The sequence below is a fragment of the Lissotriton helveticus genome, chromosome 3_1 (genome assembly GCF_964261635.1).
Source record: "Lissotriton helveticus chromosome 3_1, aLisHel1.1, whole genome shotgun sequence".
Taxonomy (NCBI): domain Eukaryota; kingdom Metazoa; phylum Chordata; class Amphibia; order Caudata; family Salamandridae; genus Lissotriton; species Lissotriton helveticus.
The window spans coordinates 290,584,213-290,605,058 of NC_136061.1; the positions used below are offsets into that span (position 1 = coordinate 290,584,213).

The following is a 20,846-nucleotide window of genomic DNA, read 5'->3' on the forward strand; positions in this document are numbered from 1 at the left end:
TTCTCAAATATAGTTTTTTAGTTTTGCAGGTGGTCCTAACCACCTTCCTGCTCGGTTCCTGCTGATGGGTTGTGATGTGTCGTGTACGGGCGTAGGTGGCAACATGCGTCTGACTCTCTTTGTGCTAGTCTGATTGGATGATGTGTTCGCTGGCGCAGAGGTGGATCACGAGATGTTGCCTTCTGTCGTGGTAGATGGTGCAGGAAACTCATAGTCAGACTCATAGTCTGAGGAACAGGGTTGTGCCGTGTTGCTTTTAGGTGTCTCAGGAGAGTTTCTCGTAAACTCCGTGGGCATGGTGTCTTCCGGGTTCTTCACGGGATGTCTGTAGGTAGAAAGGACAGAGAAATGCCATATCCTACCGTCGCTCAAGAGTGCGGAATTACAGTACACTTCATGTACTGACAGGGGAGTGGTGTATCTGTCTTGATTCTTCCCTATGTGACCACTTTTTTTTTACCTTGACAACATTTCCCACCTTGAGTTCCATGTGTTTGCACCCATGCTTGTTGTTGGTGATCATTTTGTTCCTGAGCTGAGCATGCATGAGTCCTTCTCTGACCTGTTGTGAAGACCAGTGTACTCTTCTGTCTGCCGTATCCCAGCCCACATTGTCCTTTGAACGAGGTGTTCTGCCTCGCATAAGTTCAAACGGACTGTGTCCTGTAGTCTCGCATGGTGTAATTCTGTATGCCTACACAGTCTTGAGTATCTCTTGTTTCCAGTTGAGGTTGTTGCTGTTTGCGAGTTGTATTATGCCCTTCAAGACTAGTTGAATCTTTCTACAGCCCGTTTCCTGCTGGATGTTATACAGATGTCGTTTTATGCTCAATATTGTGCCTGAGTATGTAATCCTTGAATATTTCTGAAGTGAATTGAGCCCCGTTGTCGCTCACTATCCGTTTGGGGAGACCTTCACATGCAAAAGTATCGTCCATGAACGTAACTAAGTTCAGTGTATCAGGTTTGTTGATAATTTTTACTTCTGGCCACTTGGTGAAGTGATCAATAATAACTATCACATACCATTGTTCAAGATCATCTGATATGGGTCCCATAATATCGATACATATTCTCTCCCACGGCATGGATGGGCAGAGAATGGGGTGTATAGGTGGTCTAAATGTCACCTGTCTTTTGTCAGAGTCCATGCACATTTTGCAATTCCTTACCGTTCTCTCCACGTCAAGGCTAACACCTGGCCACCAATACATGTTTTTGACTCTGCTCTTTGTTTTTGCGATGCCCAGGTGTCCTTCGTGGCATAACTTAAGTATTTTTTTTCTGATGTGTTTTCATGGTACAAATCTTCCACTCCTCAATAGGAATTCATTTACTAGTGGCAATTCGTCTTTCACTTCCCAGAAGTGCTTTAGAGGTTCTGCCAGTTTACTTTTGCCTGTCCAACCTTCCGTCAACCTTTGTATTACTTGACAAATAATATTGTCCTTATTTAACTCCAAAAGCCACTCTTCTTTTGTAATACCACTGGATTTTTCGAGGACATTTGCTATACAAGACTCATCCATTTCATTGATGTCGATGCTGCTGGTTGTTCCTAAGGGCATTCTGCTTAGAAAATCTGTCACAACATTTTTTACGCCTGGGACATATTGGACATTGTACACGTAGTCAAACAGGCGCACCAATAGCCAGGCTAATCTGGGTGAAGCTGTATACAAACCTTTCATTATGAGTACTATTGTTAAGGGCTTGTGGTCTGTGCACAAATTGACCATTCTGCCCCAAATACATTGCCTGAAGTGTTCTAGGGCCCACACACATGCTAGTGCCTCACGTTCTATTACTGACAATTTTTCTTCTGCTGGGGTCAGTGAATGTGAGGCAAAGGCTATAGTGTATTCCACTCCTTTAATGTCCTTCTGTGTGAGTACAGCGCCCAATCCCTTATTACTTGCGTCTGTGCTTACAAAGTGTTGAAGAGAAGGGTCGAATCCTTGAAGGGGTAAAACTGTGCACATTTCTGCTTTCAGATTCTGAAAGGTTTTCTCGCATTCTTCTGTCCATTCAAATTTGTTCTTAAGCTTTAGTTGCTGTCTTAAAGCGTATGTCTTAAGTGAGAAGTTCTTGATGAATTTGGAGTAAAACTCCACCAATCCCAAGAAAGATCTCAGTTCATCTTTGTTGGCGGGTACCGGTAAGTTACTTTATGGCCTGTATGAGTTCTTATTTTGGGCTGATTCCTTCGCCGGTTATTTGGTGGCCAAGATAGCTGACAGAATTGCTTGCAAACTTGCATTTGGAATGCTCTGCGGTCAAACCTTTTCTGTTCAGAATTTCTAAAACCTGTTCTACCCTGTTGTCGTGCTCTTCCTTTGATTTGCCCATAATTAGGATGTTGTCTTGGAAGAGTTGTATTCCTAAAACTTCTTCGAAAATGTTCATGAGTCTTTGAAACATTGCGCCGCTGAGGCCAAACCGAAAGTTACCCGTGTAAACCTAAAACAACCAAATGGAGTAATGAATGTTGTTAGTGTCTTGCTATCACGGTGCAGAGGTACCTGGTGATAAGTGGATATTAAGTCGATTGTTGAGACCTACTTGATGCCCATTTATTTTTGGTAGTGGGCATTATTCCACTATAATGTTTTGATTAAGGTCACGTAGGTCTACACAGAGTCTCAACTTGCAATTAGGTCGTTTCGCGACGACAAGTGGTTCGACCCATTCAGATGCTTCCACCTTTTCAATTATTCCTTCATCCATTAGTTTGTCTAATTGAGTCTTTACTTCATCCCTTATGGCAAATGGGATGTTTCTTGCCTTGTGTGCCACCGCGGTTGTGATTGGCTTAAGTTTGATTCTGTGTTGATACCCTTTTAATACTCCCACAGCCCCACTAAATACTTAGGGAAATTGTTTGAGTAAAGATTTTGCATAGTCATTGTTTTCAGACAAACTTAACACAGGCTCATTTTTGCTCTGGTCTAGGATGATACCCAGATTCCCTTGGTCCATCCATCTTAGTACTGATGGTCCTACTTTTGAAACATAAAGTTTACCTGCAGACTCTCGTCCTTTGGATATAAAGTTCAATTTTCTGTTGCCACATACGTCAATGGGCTCTCCGGTGAACGAACTGATATTTATATCAGGTTTTTCAAGTTTTTCGCCGATGCTTGGTTTGAATTTTTCCTTCCAGCCTCCCTCGTTAACTATTGTATATAGTGATCCGGAGTCTGCAATATGGGTTTCCTTTTCTTAGTATTTGTCATTGTTGCGCTAACTTCGTTGACATCGCTGCTTTGTTCATCATCGATGTTCAATATAAACATGTTAATGTCGTCATCGTCAGAAGCATTCTGAATGTTATCTTCCGCACCCTCCACTACTTTCACTAGTTGTGGCCTCCTTTTATTGCAGGCTTTGATGAAATGTCCTTTTACGCCACAATGTGTACACTTCACTTCACGTGTGGAGCATTTTGGGTATTTTGCTATGTGCGATGTGCTTAAACATCTGTAACAGTGTCCCCAGTTTTTTGTTTCATTTCTCTTGTATGTTGGTCTATTGTTTCTTTTGTTCCTACTCTGCTTGTTGTAGCACTTTTGGTCAGACACCCTGCTTATGGTGTCTTATTTTTTTCCTTTATTCTCTGATAGGACTGCTTTGGCACAACAGCCTGTGAGCTCGGCTTTTCTATTATGTTTTGCAGTGGGTATTCGCCCTTGGCCCACAAATTGTCTTGGATGTTTGAGTTTGAACCCTGCATCACTATTTGATCCCTTATAAACTCGTCGTGGAGTGCACCAAACCGACAATTTATTGCAAGATTTTTGAGCGCAGACACGTAATCATCTATTGATTCTTCTTCCCCATGCTTCCTATGGAAGAATTTATAACTTGAGTTGGATAAAAATAGGACAAAAATGAACCACATATATGAGAAAAATTAAAGGTAGACGTGGTATTTTATACTCTCAGGATTATTCGCCTATTACTGGTGGAAATTGAAAAATCCCCTACTCCTAGTACGCTTAAGGCCTATTGGCCCTGGCAATTGAAAGAAGTGTTCTCCAAATATCAATTTGAGATAATAAAGTTTACCATACTGAACATCAGGAAGATATCCCTTGAGGATTATTTTGGGCAACCTGTGCTGATTATGATGTGCAGTGTTGAAATAGATGTGTAGCAAGCCTGAAGAAGGAGGTGGATCAACTCAATCCTCCGAAACGCGTCGCTGTCTTTTGCTCACAAACTACTAAATGAATTGTTATCTTTTGCTTATGAACTGCTGAATGTATTTGCACATTATTTTTTGGTATAAGTAAACAATGTCATATTTTTGTGGAGGTTGTTATTAATTTCTTTGTATTTCTGTGACTTGGTTTTAAAAAAATAATAATTTAATGTGTACATTGTTGTGCTATTTTTAGCAAGATATTTTTTTATGATTTTATATGAATAAGCTTAACAAAAATAAAAAATTCTTTCCTTCACGGAAAATAATTCTTGTCTAGCTGTTGACCTTCTGGTGTTGATGGTACTGACCCAAAGTATGTTTTTGAGTGTTGTGGAATACTGAGGTATGATTGGACACATTGTATGACAATAGAATATTCCAAAGGGAATTTTTTTCAGACTTAAGCGTCTTTGTGGTGTCCTGTCCCTTTGGTTTGTTGGACCCCTCTCTTATTATTGAGAACACCTGTAGTTACCACAGATGATTGCCGTTGGCATTGGCAGTTGAGTTCCGTTTTGTACGTTATGTGAATCTGCTTGACAAGGGGTGGAAAGCTTAATTTCAATGTTCGTGTACCTTCATTTTTGTCTTAGTTTCCACGCAGTGTTGTACAAAGGTTTTTCTAGCTGGTATCTTGTAGAAGATTTAGGGACATTTTGTTGAAGTTTTAGGTACACCTCCCTCTTTTTATTTATTTACTCCATTTTTTGCCTTGTTAACTGCAGCGCAGCAATGTTCCGCAGTCTTCAATACTTTTTTATTCCTTATAGTATTTTTGTGCTCCTGACTCCGTCTATAACTTTTTCGGATATCTTGCACATGAGTGATGTTCTTCTGTTTATTTTATAAAAGATTTCTGACCTTGTATTTCTTTCTTTTTTCCTGTGAAGAATGTTCCTCTCTCTGCTGGAGTACTTCGTTTTCCTCGTTAACATTTTACATTTTCTATATTCTTTTCTTGAATTGTCACGACCGACTGCTTTTGTTGAAAGTTTTTTTTTCAATTCCGTGGGTTCTGTGTTGGCGCTCGTCGCCACTTTATGAAGAACTCCAAACGCAGATATTAAGTTGAAGAGTTCTTTAATAAAATTCACCAACACTAGCTTCTACATAGATCGGAGCGTACACACTTCCAGTCAATTCGGTGATAAGCTGTCAACTGACAGTTCACAGCTGGTGACCTCACCGGTGGTATGGTGTCTGCTCAGGGACACTACGAAGCATATACTGAAACGGTGTCCTAGGAGGGACATACACATAAAGTCATAACAGAGAGAAAGAAGAGAAAGTGGACAAGAGTGGGGCGACAGGAGAGGTAAGACTGAGGGAAGGAGGAGAAAGATTGAAAACAAATGCAAGAGGCGGTACAAAAGAGAAGAGAGAGAAAAGATATGAGGAAAGGATTGAAAGTAGCACAACTAATGAGAGGGTAGTAGAGGGGGTAATATAAAAAGGACAGAGAGGATGGACGTTTGAGTTTGGGATGAGGGTGAGGTAAAAGAAGAGGTCTGACTGCCCGCACATGAAATAAATAAAACGCAAAACCACTGTAAATATGTCAAGTTTCATGGCGAGACATGCATACATTCCTCGTTAGGCACTCTTGGCCTGTGGCCGAGGGGCCGCTAGAGTACGAAGAGAAAGCAAGGTCAGCCATGGGATGTGCAGTCTTCTGGAACCCGAGTCCGAGGTCTGGGCTTCCTTAAGGCCCCCGGTCCCTACCCTGAATCTGTCCCGGATGGACGACGGAATCACTGGGGGAGTCAGAGCGTCTTGGAAGCAGTGGGTGAGAAGGTCTGGCAACTTGCTTACCCGGGCGGGGTCTCGCTCCCTGTTCCCCAGCCAAAATCAGATCGAAAATCCGATCACCCACTGGCCAATATCACTTACTGACTGTGCATTAATAATACTTTTTTAATGTATCCCTTCCCTCTCCTTGCCCCCCCACTTCATTCAGCCGCCATCTTTCCTGTTACTTGTCCCCCATTCAACCCCCTCCCCATTTCCCCATCTTTCCCCTCCCCTCATTACCCTGTTCACCTCCCCACAATTCAACATCCAGTAATTTATTTTCTCTTTGATGCTCATATCATGTTAATCCTCCTGAGTTCTGACCCTCAATGTAAGGCTGAGCCCTTCCGGCCTGCTCTTCCTTCCCCCCTCATCCCAGGGTAAATTACCCTGTTCCGTACCATTTTGTGGGGCTGTAACTGACTGTTTTGGTTTTACCCTTATGCTCTTCTCTTTTGTATATTGCTTGTGCCCTTCCTTTCTTACCTAAATCAAGTTATTTTGGAGTTGACTGTGTATGCGTTACGCTGAACAATTGTTCATATTTTCTGTGTTGCTCCTGCTCCTGTAAAGCGCTCTGATACCCACGGGTCTAGCCAGCGCTATATAAAACCTTTCAAAGAAATAAATAAATAAATGCATGTTATCATGAGACCCCACCTACACCCCCGACTCACCGGCAGAGGGTAGCACTCGTCATCAAGGTAGTGGGCATCCCAGAGCTCGACCTTGAGGCTGGCAAAGGTGTTGAAAAACTGTAGTTTCTTTTTCTTTATTCCCTCAGCGATAACTTCTGTCAGAGGCCGCGAAGTAACAGCCTGCAAAAATTCCTGCAAAAAGATACATTTTATGGTCATGGTGGCTAAATGGTAGCTAGATTAAGAAAAAAGCACGCAGTTCGCCTTTTCTATTTACATGTTATGGTATCGCCAGAGGAAGACATTATTCTTCTCTTTTCCCACCTTTTTAAAAGAAGGCAGAATACAATAGTTCCCAAGATCCTCCTTCAAAAAAAAAAAGATCGAATGTGAACACTACAATCCGTGCAAGTCAAGAGCTAGCAGAACTCGTGAGCGAATCATTAGTCCTCTTCTCTGGCTTCTGCTCACCAGAAGTGTACTGTTTAGTTATTTTTTATTATAACAATAATAATTTTGCGTATAATAACTATTTCTTTATAGTGTTCTCTGCACCGTATTGTTATGGTCCGGCTTGACATAGAAGCTGCCGCCAGACAATTTTGTGAGAATCACCAGGGGAGGGGCTTTGGCTCGTGATGGGAGCCAGGAGTACGTTTGATTGGGCAGAATTTGTGTGCTTGCCCTCCACCCTCTTGGGATATTTGTGTTTATTTGTTTATGATATTGTAAATAGATTCAATTGTCTTAGGAAACTAGACATTATTTATGGTGTTTTTCTCTGCCAGCAGCACAGATTGGATGAACACTGTCATTAACCTACTTGGAATTTTAGGCCTGGCTTCTCAGTGCAACTGCCAGCTGACCTTTTAACCTACACCAATATTATTCTACAATTCTCCGCTTCCACACAAATACATATCCATTCCCATGTTATCTACAGCTTCACGTTACCATAAAACATTCCTTTAAAGGCAGACCTATTGGCATTGCCAATGCTTGTTTTCAGAATGTTATATATTTTGCCTGGTCTTTTCACATATTTTGTCAGGGTTCTCCTGCGAGGCGTTCCTAGATTCAGTGGGGCCTAAGCGGCAGACTCATGGGTGCAGCAGGAGCGTAGCTTTCAATTGCGCAGCAGGTGCAGTGGCACCAAGGCCCACGAGTAAGAAGGATGCAATGGAGGCTAACTCGTGGGCAAAGAGCTATTATCCTTGCTTACAATTGGGCACATTGCGCTCTTACTATGCCACGGGTGTGCAGGCCAGGACGGGGAAAAGAGAGGATGAAGGGTTAACCTGTTTAAAATAGTACGGGTAATGTCGTTGGGTTTTGCACATTTGTTCTTGTCCTTCTCAATAAAATCATGGTTATTGTGTGTCATACTTCAGCGCGAGCGGGCAACACGCATGCTGACTAGGCCCACATTTGACCCAACAATTATCCCCGTCACATTCAGTGTCTCACTCCCCTCAACGCCAGCCAATCTTAAGTATGCTATAATGATAGGTTGGAAGCACAGATTCCATTGGCTGCTTCCAGATAACTCCGTGAGCTGAAAGACTGCTGTTGCAATGTCTGCTTGCCTATTAAGAGGTTGAGTGCTAATAAGCCCAACTATTTCAGAGGTCTGTAAATTGCATGAGTACCATTATATTTCATGATGAGAAATGTGCAGCACAGAAATAGAAAGCTTTTAATACGAAGGATATACTGCGTTTGTTATTGTCTTTATTTTATTAATATCACCTTATTAGTAATCCCTAATGTAAATCTGGTAGTCTCCTTTAGCATGTTTCCTTTGAAAAAAATTCTTTGTTGGAGATGGTATGTCCCAGACAATCCTCTTGAGAATGAAATATAACCAATTCTTCAGTCACCCAAGATAACCTGCAACATACTCATTTCACATATGCATACATGAGTTTTAAAAGATGGAACATGGACCTCTAGAGAATAGGGGCAAGGTCAAATGCATCCTCCTTTGCTGGAATAATACAAAAGGTGTAACAAAGGATATCAATGAACTAAGTGATTGATAGCAGTTGATGTCTTGAAAATACGCAAAGGCTTCCAAAATGTATGTATGTTTGTATGAAGTGTCGAAGTGGGTAACGTTAAAAAGCATGGCATTACACATATAAAAATAGCATACCAACACTGACCCAGGAATGGAATGACATATTAACGTAGTTGGCCTCAAAGAGTATGAAAAATAAGCTGCCTCAGGTTTGAGATGATCAAAAAAAGGTATTCCTAGGAATCTTTTCCAGCTCATATGCAACATTCCATGTATTGTCCATTAGAATGATAGTTGGGAAAAAACAAGAAAAAACTAGCGATGACGTTTACCAGTAAACTGTTACACACCAAAGAAAATTGTAATTGCATTAAAGCTGAACTGAACGCAAACAAGATACATTTATTACACTCATGGACACTGTCATGTAGCTACCAGAGGCAAGTAAGTAAATAAGAAATTTGTAGAGCATGAATATGCCCAAAGACATCTTGGCACTAACGTCTGAATGTGGAGTCAAATAAAAGACCAAATGAGATACAGAGTATGAGAAAAGAGAGGTTTAAAGCTGTTTTCCGAATTGGTTTAAGTTGGGCTGAGCTTTCATAAGGCAGAGAATTTCAGAGTTTGCAGGTGGAGAATGTGAAACTTCTGCCGCTCCGATAGGTTATGTTCATTTTAGGGATTACCACTTTCTTGGCCAAAGTGGATCGAAGCCTACGGTTAGAGGTGCATTAGGTAATTTAATTGCTCACTCATACGAGATTTGTCAGAGGTGACAAAGACCCAAAGTCTTAGGTTGCATATTTAGCATGTGTCAGGATTTAGCACAGTGATTGGCATAGTTGGACTGGAGGAAGAACTGGAGTGCATCTGCCACATTCTACCATTCAATTACTTTGGGGTGAAGAACGCTTGACGTCATCCTCCGGTGAGAGGTCATTTTAGCCGTCTCTTGCTCATTGCTCTCGGTTGCACGGTGGAGACACACGCTTACATTTATTTGGTTATGGTGTGGCAGAAATGTACAGCTACCTGTGGGTCTAACAAAGGAGACACCGGGGGCGTGGCTTAGCACAAGCCATAGTAGTGGCATCGGTACCCTTGTCCCACAACCCTCACCGCCCAAATGATACACAGACAAGTATGTTGGGAATAAAAAGTTGCAGGTTTATTTGTGGTACAAATAACAGAGCGGGTTAACTGACAGGCGACCCCCCACCCCGCAACCCCTTGTTGCAGGGCGCCTGAAGTGGAGCCAATGAAGCAGACACTAGTGGCCCTGGCCATGTGTCGAACCTGGGAGGCAAGCCTCCCCCCGATGGACCTATCGTCCACCTGCCCCACCCCCTCTGGACCAGGGAGAGTTAACTCACACCTTGCCCAGTCAGGAGGGGCGTTATTAGCAAACCCCCGGTTGCTCAGGCTTACAACCGCCCTAAGGACTAACGGGGTGCCGTAGAACCAAGTCCCCAAGAAGGGCCCCTCGGCTTATGTATGACTCATTATTGTGCCTCTCGCACTGTGGCTTCAGGTCCTGTTCCTGCCCCTGTCCTGCATGGGGGTCGTCTTGTAACTCCTCCTGCAACCTGAAAAACAACAACATCATTAGTAATCCCCCCTCCTCACTTCCCCCCTTTGAGCGGGTGAGTGGTAGGGAGGGGAGTGAAATTGCGGGCCTCGCGTCCGCGTCGTGGGGGGGAAGTGAGGGGCAAGGGGGCTAGGGCCTGTGTCTGGGGCTGGCGAGGACAGCCTGGGACGACCGTCGGTGAGGGAGGGCAGAACAAAGAGGGCGCCCGGGCGGAAGTGTTCCCCTTATCAGTCCTGCAAAATAGGGGGGGGGGGGGGGTGGCCTACCCCTGTCCCACCCCGCCCCCTGTCCCTCCCCCTGGCGGGCCCGCGGTTACCTGCGCCCTACTACGGGGTTTGCCCTCCTATGGGGTCCCCTGCAGGGACCGCGGGCCTCCCGCAAGATGGCTACGTAGAGCGAGTGCTCAGCGGGGTCCTTTTAGAAAGCCCACAATATCTGCACATAATCCGGCATCTGTGCTATGAAAAAATAGCTATCGAGGACCCTAGAGCAATGTCCCGGGGCCAAGAGATAAACATTGTGACTGTCAGTGTACTCCTGAGTGCAACGGAGTCAGGCCTGTGCAGCCAGAAGGCCTGGAGAGCGACGGTGATGTGGGTGGAGTCGAGTAATCCGAGAGCCTCAGATCGTTGAGAGAGGCCAAGACGTGAAGCAGGAGAGGACGGCAGCGCGGGGATCGAGACCGGACCCCCGTCATAATACATCACCTGGGCCCGGCAGGAGCGTGGGAGACTCCAACAGACGGAGCAGGTCCCGGGCGCAACCATCGGAAGAGACGAGCCTGCACCAGGGCCGGTGAGCTTGGTTAGCGCTTCCCGCAAGGGTGGAGGCAGACTCCTAGCAGCCTGCGGTGACTGCGGGGTGTGGCAGCCAGAGTGTCCGGAGAGCCTGAGAGGACTTATTGAAAGGGACGGCCCAAGGCCCAGTCCAACTATGGTGAGAGGAGCCCTGGAGCCAATTAATAAAGCATGGGAAACAGTAGACTTGGAGTAAGTCCCCATTCTGGCCGGGAGCTGCCCCAAAATATAGAAACGGGCCCCGGGTGGCTGACAATGGGCATATGAAACTGTGGCCGACGCATTCTTTGGCTATGCATGCCAGGGGCAAGTCAAAGACAAAGTGAGCTCAGGACTTGAGTGAGACGACGGAAGGACGGCTCCAACCCACCAGCAAATCTGGGCAGAACTGACGCGGAGAGGGTTGCCCACCCTAAGAAACCTCTGTCGTCCAGATAGAGAGAGGCCCGATCGCCCGGCTGGGTGCTGTGAGGGGAATGATGATCCACCCTCCCTCTGAGAGTGAAAAACGTTGGAAGTGCTGCCACTAACCGGCCATAACTGTGCGGATGAGACTATGAGATCAAGGGGGGGGGGACTCTCCGATATTCTGCCCCCACTTCATCGGCCAGAGAGAAAATTTTACAGAAGTCTAATGGCTGGACCGGAGTACTGTAATCCATGCAGGGTAGTTGCAGCTCATAACAGAGATAGACTCCGCCATGGCAAAACCGAAGGGTGCTCTACCCTTGGTGTAATCCAACAGGCTGGATATGTATTGAGTCCCGCAACAAGCAGCATCAGAAGACGGAACGATTGGTGATAAGGAAACTACTGTGGAACCCTCCCTGGGAGCAATTATGACGGCCATTCAAGTTCTGGGTACGACCCTAGGGACAAAGATAGATAAGGTCATGATTGAGATGAATCTAATGAGAGGGATATGCATAAGACCTCTGAGCGAGTCACCACGGCTGAAACAAACATTGTGGAGCTACAATCTACAGTACACAAACTGGAAGAAAGAGTACAACAACTGACACATCAACACAAGCAAATGGCAATGAAGTTGGAGGATCAGGACGGGAGGGCCTGCCACAATAATAGTAGAGTAGTTGGGGTCCCAGAGGGGGCGGCGGTCCCGAGCTTGAATCTGTTCCTAGAGGACATTATATTGAACCATCTTAAGCCAAAAAGACTCTCAACCTTCTTTACAGTGGAAAGAGCACACAGGGCTCCGGTTCCTCCGCAAAAGCCGGGGGTCCCACCTCGAACAATTATAGCCAGAATTCTAAACTATAGGGATCAACATGCTATTTTACAGGTGGCCAGGATGCATGGGGCTCTCCTCTATTAGAATTCAGTTCTACGATTCTTTCCAGACTTTACCCTAAGGGTGCAGCGGGAATGACACACCTTCGATGGGGTGAAGTACTCTCTGAGGGAGAAAGGAATAAAATACATGAAGCTCTTTTGAGCAAAACTTAGAGTAATTGACAATGACAACTCATGGTATTCGGAGGTACAGCAATGGCTAGAGGAGGGGCGCCCTCAGAAATGCAACCGATGACAAGAGGAAAACTGGCGGGGAAGCCGGAACTGCAATCTGGAGTTCCCGAAATTGACAAGCAGAGGACAAGAGGTAGGAAACACGGTCCAGAGGCTCGCTCTCGAGGAGTCCTAGAGTCAGAGCAGCGAAACCTGGAAAATAACAACACTTCCTGGCTCCAAGGGATCCAAAATACGTTGGACGAAGTATTACAGGTATAGGTCGAGACTTGTGGGATGGGAGTCAAGGTCTGAAGCCATGGACAATCAGGTAATGAGTCACGGCCACAATGGGGCACTGCATTGGACTAAGCAACACAGCAACACTCTAAACTGTGGGGCTGAATGGGACCCTGCGGGGATGCTAAGTGTTGGTGCCCGTCAGCCCTACATCAGTTGACTGTTCCTTTTGGGCGACAGGTGCTTTGCTAGTTGGGGATGTGGGAAGTTGTTGTCAGGACTGTTTGCTCCCTTGGTAGATTTGGTAGAGCTTATGGTAGCACTGTGAGCTAGCTGGTCCAAAGAACAACATATCCAGCAGGTATCACAGAATTAGCCTGGCAGCATCCCAAACTTTGTCATCCACAAACGCCCAGTTCCTACTGATGAATGGAAGCTACACGACAAGGCCTATCCACTATTGGTATCTATCCTTCTTTCCACTATAATTCCTTCTCTCCATTTATCCTCTAGCTTCCACTCCATTCATTCTCTCTCCATCTATCCACAAACCTCCCACATCCATCCATCCTTCTCTCCTTCCCTTTTTTCCCCTGGAATTTTGTATAGGGCGAATTTGACACAAAGGTATCAGAGCACTTTACATGAACACCAGTTGCGTTACAGACGGACATTTCTATTTTGTTAGACACAGGGAGATTAAGTGATTTGCCCAGAATCACAGCATGTTGAGCGTCCCTGCCAAGACTCAAACCCGGTTCCCCAGCATCAAGGTCGGCCGCTCTACCCGTAAGGCCACATCCTCTCCTCTTCCTGCCTTACTTCATTCCGGCCTCTCTTGTTTAATTTGACCTGCACCTTAATACTCCATCATGCTATATTCTTGTAGCACTTGTGAAATTCTGTTAAAGACATCAGATCAAAGTCAATGGCGTTATAACCAACAATTTAAATGCTTTATGTCACACAGAAACACCCAGTGTTAGCCACCCCCAACTTAACCTGCTAAAGTGAGGGGTCTTGACATCACTATCCTCATCTCTTATCATTGGCAGGACTGCATTTTTGTTCAGTTCCAATGTGGTAAAAACAGAGGCTCATAAGACACTACTTTCTTCTTCACCATTATGCATGCTTATTCATCTCCCAAATATTTGCTATAAAAACCAATTAAATCATGGGAGTACTTTCTTTTTCAGCAATGACTTGCACCTTGGGCCTCTAACTCGGCAAGAGGGCCTTTAACAACTAGATTAGCCCTTGGCAGTAGGCTACAATGCTATACTAAACAAGCATTTGCAATGCAATAGGTCTCGCATTTGCGAGAGTTGGAGCTATTGCCATTGTAAATGACAATGCCTTTTATTCATTTGTTTTTAAAACCTGCAAGGGGTGCATAAACACGCACTTTGTACATATAGGCCTTGCTTACGAGAAGCAAGGCCTGGCAGTAAGAGACTGCCAGCCTTCCTTCTCATAAGCAAGGACTATAAGTACAAAGTGCTTGTTTAAGCACAGCTTGCAGGTTTACAAATGCATAAATAAAAGGCATTTTATTTTACAATGCCAATAACTCAAACTCTCGCAAATGCGAGTCCTATTGCATTGCAAATGCTTGTTATAATTTGGTGCACGGGCCTATTCTCTGTCCAGTCCGACCCTGCTCGTATAATATTAATGTGTGCAGCATTATGATTAAATCTGATTACTGTTCCATGCTTTATTGCTTTGTGTTGCGTGATCCACACATCTTTATAAAATTCATTCACACCACCCGTAAAATGCTGGTTGTAATTACACTTGGAGAAACACAAAATGTGCCAGGAACTCTATTGTGCTTCTTTTTTTTACCCAGGTTGCCGAATGGGGAGGTAAATTCCTCAGCAATCTGAAATGATGGTTTATATTTTTGCCTCCCGATTTACAGTCAATAACTAAATGAGAGGCTGGTATCAGGGAACAGAAAATGTATATTACTAGCAAAGCTGCAAAAGGTCAAAGTAAAAGGAATATCACTGAATGGAGACGCCAAGCAACTACTTTGTCCAGAGGTGGATGCGTCAAACTAGAAGGGATGGCAGAATCAATATATTATCTATCTGCTCCCTAGTTTAAAATAAATATAGGTTTTGTGGACGCTATTTTGTAAAATGCAATTTTATGTGAAAGCAGGAAGCACGTATTTTCTTGCATTTGTAGATCCCTTCCTCAGGTTTATTGACAGGAACAACGCACAGCTCTTTTTTAACTTCTTTTTTCTTTTGTTTGCACAAGCCAGTCTACAAAAAACTAACAGCTTAATGACTGTAAACTGATTACAAATTTCTCTGAGGAAGAGTGGCAGAAGAGATCAAATGGAATAACAAAAAATGCTGCTGCACTCGCCCTCTTTGTATAGCCTGCCACCTGCGTGATAAAGCTCTTCAACACCCGAAAACTAGGTAGGAAGCACTCTAGAAAAGCTATAATATAATACAATTCTTACGAAGCAGTGGTACTGAAGGTTGGGCTGCGGTGGGCAGTAAACAGTAGCCAATGAAGTCTACATTGTGAAGGGGACAAAACATCTGCAGTCTTTCTAAGGCTAAAGCGACGTGAGGGCATGGTAGACTCACACACATGACAAAGTGGTAAGGATGTACGAGGCATCATGAGGGTGACTGCCAACTTTATAATGCTGTAGTTGTGGAAGCAGTAGGTGGCTAAGCAACTCAAGAGGGAGCAAGATAACGTGATAGAGAGGAGGACTGGTAATGGGAGAAAAGAAATGGTGGCCTTGGAAATCAAGGACCACTTTAGAAAAAGGAGCACCTTTTTAGGAGTATAGTTGGAAAGGTATTGCATGAAAAGGCAACAAATCTTGACATGTAAAGTAAACAAAACAGGAACCAAAACGAAACTAATATAGCACTATAGGCAAAATTACTGAAATCAAAAAAGCTGTTACTGATTATATGGAAGATGAGGCTAAAGATATAAAAGAAGTTACCTATTTCACTAAGTGCAGCAGTCAAAAAAAAAACTAAATCAAGTGCGCGATCGGAGCCTGTGAGCGCGCGGTGGTAGCGTGAGAGCCAGAGAGGAGCCAGAGAGAAGCCGCAACGGGGGCGCGCACAAGTACTAAAAGCTAAATCAAGCACGCGGTGGGAGCATGTGAGGCAAAGAGGAGACGCCATGTGCGTGCACATCGGCTGTCCGGGCGCCCACATGTTTTGTCACCAAGGCGAGGCAGCGTGTGCGCTGCGTTCGCTAGGCGAGACCTAAAAAGAAAGACAGGATCACTAAAAATAATGGAGATCTATATTAACCAAATAAAAATATCCCTTTAAGGGGGCGCTGGAGGGCGGGCTTGCAAGATGGCAGCACCTGCGTGAAGCTGTTGCTGTCCTGGGCCGTCAATCACCATAATCCTGCCCCATGTGCTTGTACACCTTCTAATTCTGCAGTGTGTGGCACAGGAGGGTCCTGTGCTCCAGTCGCGGTCCATGCAGGTAACAGTGGTGGTGCGGTGGGGCCTTGTTGTTTTTTTTTTTAGGGATGATGCAGAGGGAAAATTATTTATTTATTTAATTTTCCCTCAGCATCGTTCCTCGAAATCCCCCCCCCCCACCGACCCACTGCCATTACCCGAACGGACCGCGGCTGCTGCACTCCCTCAGGCGCAAAATGTACTATATAACAACTACGGCTGAGGCATAAGCACCAAGTTATGTCTCTGGGCCCGAGCCACTCAAAGAATTCCTTAATGGCGGCCACGAGGGAGCGGTGAAAAGCCGCAGGCGGTGATCTTCTCAACATGCGCAGATCACTGCTCACCTGGGCCCGGAATGGGAAGACTGAGAACTCTTTGCCGGTTGCCTGGCTATGGGGAGAGCCAACGTATAAACTCCATTTGATTGGGGCTCGGACTGACGAACTCCCCTGGGACTTGAGCAGCTTCTCCCCCGGGCAGGGGGATGGATGGAATTATATCGCCAGACCGAACTAGGCCCATACAAATCCCAGGCTGTATATGCAAGCTAGGCTGTGACCCCACCCCCACCGAGATCTGCGAGGAGTACAGGCTGCACATGAACATCGCTTGCCAGCTGCCCAACACAAGGATTTAGCTACAGGAGAAGCCAGGATAAATCACAAGGGCATCATACAGTCCACTTGATCCCAGCTCCTTGCATGGCTGCATGCTGCTTGTCTGCCTTTGTGAAATTGGTAAGCCAGAGGGCAAACAGGCGAAGCTGCAATTCAAGCCTCGAAAGTCGGCCCACAACCACAACATTGACAGTGAACCTAATATGGCAGAGGAAGGACGTACTGAGCACACTTCTATTGAAGATGATGTGAAAGCACTCCTCCTCACGATGCGGCAAAACTTCACATTGACAGAGTCCAAGATGGACTCCATGCTCACACAAATGGACTTTATAGCGCAGAAACTAGAAAAGCACGATGGAAGACTTAGGGAGACCGAGCACATAATCTCTGCACAAGAAGATTTTGCTGTGTGAAGGGAGGACCAAGATAGGAAACATGGGACGTTTGCTGAGGGTCAACGCTGCGAAGAAAGAGGACTTCGAGGCATGCTCACGGAGGAACAACATCAAAATCTTTGGAGTTCCAGAGACAACCAATACAGGGAAAATGGAGGAGTGTGTAGAATGCCTGCTTGTTACTATTTTTGGACCTGACGCCTTCTCCTAGCTGTTGATAGTAGAGCGGCTCATCGCACACTCATGGCCAGGCGCCCTCCGGGAGCTACACCAAGACCCATTGTGGCCAGACTGTTAAATTACAGAGACCGCAATGCCGCACTATGCTTGGCCAGGGAAAGAGGCATGCTTGAATTTGTGTGGAACACTATTGTCATATACTCTGACTTCAGACTGGCAAACCAAGAAGCTAGGCCATATTTAGTTACAATGTATATTAAATGTAATTTATCTTGTTATCTTGTTAAAAATAATATTAATATAGTTAATATATTTTATTTTATGGTATATATATATATATTTTTAAATCAATATTTTTTACTTCGATATTTTTGATTCAATACTTTTGTTCTTACCTGTTTAAGTATAGGGGTAAATATTTTTGTATTCTGTATTTTGTCATTGATATTTTTGCCATCAATATTTTTGTCATCGATATTTTGTCAGTGATCTACTGTGATCAGGTCTGGTCATTCATTAGAAGAGGTGCTAATTCTCTTAAACATTAAGATCAAAGCAGACTAATTAACAAGGTTAACATTGGTATTACGATTTCTATTCAGAGCCTCCATGGCCCAGCCTCAATAATCTATTTAATGAATGTATTATTGTAAAGATAAACCTTTTGTATACTGAGTTGCCAATTGATGAGCTCAAGATCTTCTTTTGTGCCTCTATCTAGACTCTATGCACTCTCTCCTACAATTAAAGAACTTGAAGCGAGAGTAAAATAAAAAAAGAAGTAGCTAATCTAGCATGCACAATTCCAGAATGTCATTGATACATACATTGTCCTGGAACATTACTAGAACTAAGAAACAAGAAACACTGTAAATGGTAACCCACTTGACTAAGTTTAGAATGCAACTTGTTTTTGCCAACTTACCTATTAGGATAGTTTTTCTTCATTATAAAATTCAAATGTGGGCCATAACTAATTTGCTTTATAATGCAGTGGTTCTTAACCTGTGGTGGGGATGCCTGGGGGTTCTTGAAGCCTACTCAGGGTGTTTGCGACTGCTTATAGAATTAAATACTTATAATAGATTAATAAAATGTACATAACTAAAGAGGCAAAATTGGACATTTGAAAACGTTCTATTAATGTTCAGGAATTTGAAATCGGGTAAAATTTGAGGTCAGATTCACAAAGGGCCTTTGTAATCGTGGCGGAGGACCCGCAGTCGTGGTGGGGGACCCGCACTTGTGGTAGGAATTCCAAACTGCAATATATTATGAATGTATGACGGTAGTCCGCGAGCCGGAATCACACTGTGCCGTCATTAGAACGAACGTGTATTTAGCCTGCATTGTTTCAGCACGCAAGTTGTTATAATGACTTGCCTTATGAGGGTGCTGGATTTTAGAATAGGTTAATTTACTATTCCAACTCCAGTCTGCGCAACAGTAGTGAAGGTGTTGGTCTTTAAATCCATCCCCATTCCACAAATGCGCCCCCCCTAATGCAAGTCATTATAACAACTTGCTTGCTGAAAGAATGCGTACTAAAGACACTTTGGTTCTGTTGCCGGTGCTGTGAAGGCTCAGAAAAATTACGGCTTCATTCTAAAGGACGTTTCCTGTTTCTTATTGCAGAGATACGCCATGAGTGAGGGCCGCCTACCACGACTGTGTGGAGGCCCTTTGTGAATCGGGTTCAGAGTTAGTACCCTCAGATTGATTTGTAGGAGCCATGCAAGTGCATCAAACAGAATACAGTATGGACAACGCATGCCTCAGCTGTATTTAGAAAAACTCCAACTTTCGCATTAAAATGTAATTTTCTTTTTTTATATTTGTGTAAAATAAATTAAATATTTCTTCATTTATGTATGTGTTGGATTAATGCTTGTTTCTGTATTTTTGTGTATTGTTTTGGGGTTTCAAATGATCAAAAATGCTTAGGCTGGGGTCCCTGACTTCCAGTCGCAGCTCATTTGGAAACCCGTGACTTTGGCATTTGTCTCTCTGCCTGCAGCTCCCTGAAGTGAGGGCGGAATATTGATTTTTTACCGTGAGGGAGGCTGTTCCTTCAGGGGCCGGGACTGCGAGACCCAGGGTCCAGCGCAGGAGCACCGGAGCGCACCTGGAGTCTCTTCCCGCCCCTGCTCCTCCCTGATTGGCTGCCGGCCCGTGTAACAGCTCGCGGCCCCCGCTTCGCGAATGCCGCTCGCAGCTCATTTGGAAACCCGTGACTTTGGCATTTGTCTCTCTGCCTGCTGCTCCCTGAAGTGAGGGCGGAATATTGATTTTTTACCGTGAGGGAGGCTGTTCCTTCAGGGGCCGGGACTGCGAGACCCAGGGTCCAGCGCAGGAGCACCGGAGCGCACCTGGAGTCTCTTCCCGCCCCTGCTCCTCCCTGATTGGCTGCCTGCCCGTGTAACAGCTCGCGGCTCCCGCTACGCGGGTGCCGCTCGCAGCTCATTTGGAAACCCGTGACTTTGGCATTTGTCTCTCTGCCTGCTGCTCCCTGAAGTGAGGGCGGAATATTGATTTTTTACCGTGAGGGAGGCTGTTCCTTCAGGGGCCGGGACTGCGAGACCCAGGGTCCAGCGCAGGAGCACCGGAGCGCACCTGGAGTCTCTTCCCGCCCCCTGCTCCTCCTATAAAGCCACACCCCTGACGCTAAGCGGGACGCGTGCGGGACGCCGGGCGAAGCCCGGGCAAAGGGCGGGCCCTCTGTGGCCCTCAGAGGCACGAAAAGGCCAGGCTAGGCCACCCCTCTGTTACCCACTGCTTGGCGTTGATAAGGTACTGTGCACAGCCTGATATTCCAGAATTTAACATCACGCCGACGTGAATAACTTGTTAAATTTGTTGCCGCTGAGCTAATCTTTGCTAGCCCACATAGCCTCAGACAGCCTTCAACAGACGGCAGCAAATATGGGGAAGAAATTGGCACCCGTCCCTACCGAGCCACTTAACACCCTAGACTCATATCTGGTCCAAAAGGTCAGTAAAATTATCACCGAGAGAAGGCAATCTCTAGGCTTGAGCCAGTCGCCTATCTTGCCCCCAGAAAGCCCTTCCACAAGCGTTTTAACTATAGCAACAGAGGATATCCCGCCTGAAATGTCCCCTATACACCTTGCAGTTTCTACCCATCAAGCTAATGTCAACGAAGCTGATGACTCAGATCCACAAATTGACCTAATAGATCTATCAGATAATACCGTTGTTGATCAAGATCACCAGGCGGCTATAGCGGACGAAGTTCTATCACCCCCGCAGCCCGCTAAACGGGCGGTTAGAGCCTGTAGAAAATACCCAGCAAAGCGGGGAGGGAAACAACAAGGTAGAAAAAAGCCCGCCACCCCGCCACCACGCCGTGATGGGAAAAACAACGACGAGCCTGACATTGACGTAGAGGCAAGACGCACGGTTGATGA

The 20,846-nt window shown here is 45.1% G+C and overlaps 1 protein-coding gene across 2 annotated transcripts in view; it reads right to left on the bottom strand.

Annotated features, from left to right (window-relative positions):
* Positions 1 to 20,846, bottom strand: part of LOC144822378 (uncharacterized) — a 1,092,528-nt gene that overhangs the window by 17,061 nt on the left and 1,054,621 nt on the right. For both annotated transcript variants that reach the window (XM_078679823.1, XM_078679822.1), the window contains one exon: positions 6,676 to 6,828. In XM_078679823.1, coding sequence (XP_078535949.1) covers positions 6,676 to 6,828 — 153 coding nt within the window. The remainder of the gene's footprint in view (positions 1 to 6,675; positions 6,829 to 20,846) is intronic.